The sequence below is a fragment of the Rhagoletis zephyria genome, unplaced genomic scaffold (assembly GCF_001687245.7).
Source record: "Rhagoletis zephyria isolate East Lansing unplaced genomic scaffold, Rhagoletis_zephyria_1.1 Rzeph_scaffold_70546, whole genome shotgun sequence".
Taxonomy (NCBI): domain Eukaryota; kingdom Metazoa; phylum Arthropoda; class Insecta; order Diptera; family Tephritidae; genus Rhagoletis; species Rhagoletis zephyria.
Window position 1 is genome coordinate 332 of NW_016227597.1, and position 882 is coordinate 1213.

Genomic DNA, 882 nt, shown 5'->3' on the forward strand with positions numbered 1-882 from the left:
TGCTGATTCCTTACTGTGTTCCTCTCCTTTCTGAGCTCTTCCTTGATTGTACTAGGTCCAATCGCTATGAAGGGCTCAGGCCCTATAGGCAACGAGGCGGCTGCCTTCCTAGCTAGTTGGTCCGCTTCCTCATTGCCGACAACTCCTACATGGCCTGGCACCCAAGTTAATTGGATGTCGTTGTACTCCGCCAGGGCGTTGAGCTTATGAATACACTCCAGAGCCAGAGAGGATTTGACCTCAAATGATAATAGGGCCTTGAGTGCTGCCTGGCTGTCGCTCATGATCAAAATACTTTCATTACGATAGTTCCTACGCAGGTTAATCTCTGCACACAGACTTATGGCATAGACTTCCGCTTGAAAGATGCTTGGGTATACGCCCATGGGTACCGGAAGCTTTAGCCTTCGGGAGTTTTAGAGCCGTCTGTGTACCATTGCATTGAGCTCTCTTGTTTCTGCCTCTCCATAAAAGGGGTGCTCCAAGTCGACTTGGTGCAAAGCGCAATTTTGAATTTCCTGTCAAAGCTAACTAGTTTGGGCCTGTCGTCTCTGGGGAACAGAGCTAATGGAATTTGGGAGCCTAGCTTATCCCTGTACCTCGATGGTAGGATTTTACCTTTACAAAAGCCTTCTCTTGCGAAGTTCAATAGAGTTCGCTTTGCTGCCTGTTCAATGGTAAGGTGCAGTGGCTCGAGCTCCAGAATCACCTCTAGCGCCGCCGTCGGGCATGTGCGCATTGCCCCCGTAATGCATACACACGCCAGACGTTGAAGCTTAGTGAGGGATTGTCTCACCACTGCAAGGGTGGTCCTCGAGACCCACGCCACTGCCCCATAAGTAACTATTGGTCTAACTATCATGGTATACATCCATCTTAGGA

At 49.7% G+C, this 882-nt stretch overlaps 1 protein-coding gene across 1 annotated transcript; it reads right to left on the reverse strand.

Annotated features, from left to right (window-relative positions):
- Window positions 1-14: 14 nt before the first annotated feature.
- Window positions 15-386, reverse strand: LOC108357104 (ribonuclease H-like; the record flags this gene model as incomplete). Its single annotated transcript, XM_017608196.1, has 1 exon — window positions 15-386. A coding segment is annotated over exon 1 (372 nt), but the record flags the coding sequence as incomplete, so codon positions are not given.
- Window positions 387-882: the final 496 nt, after the last annotated feature.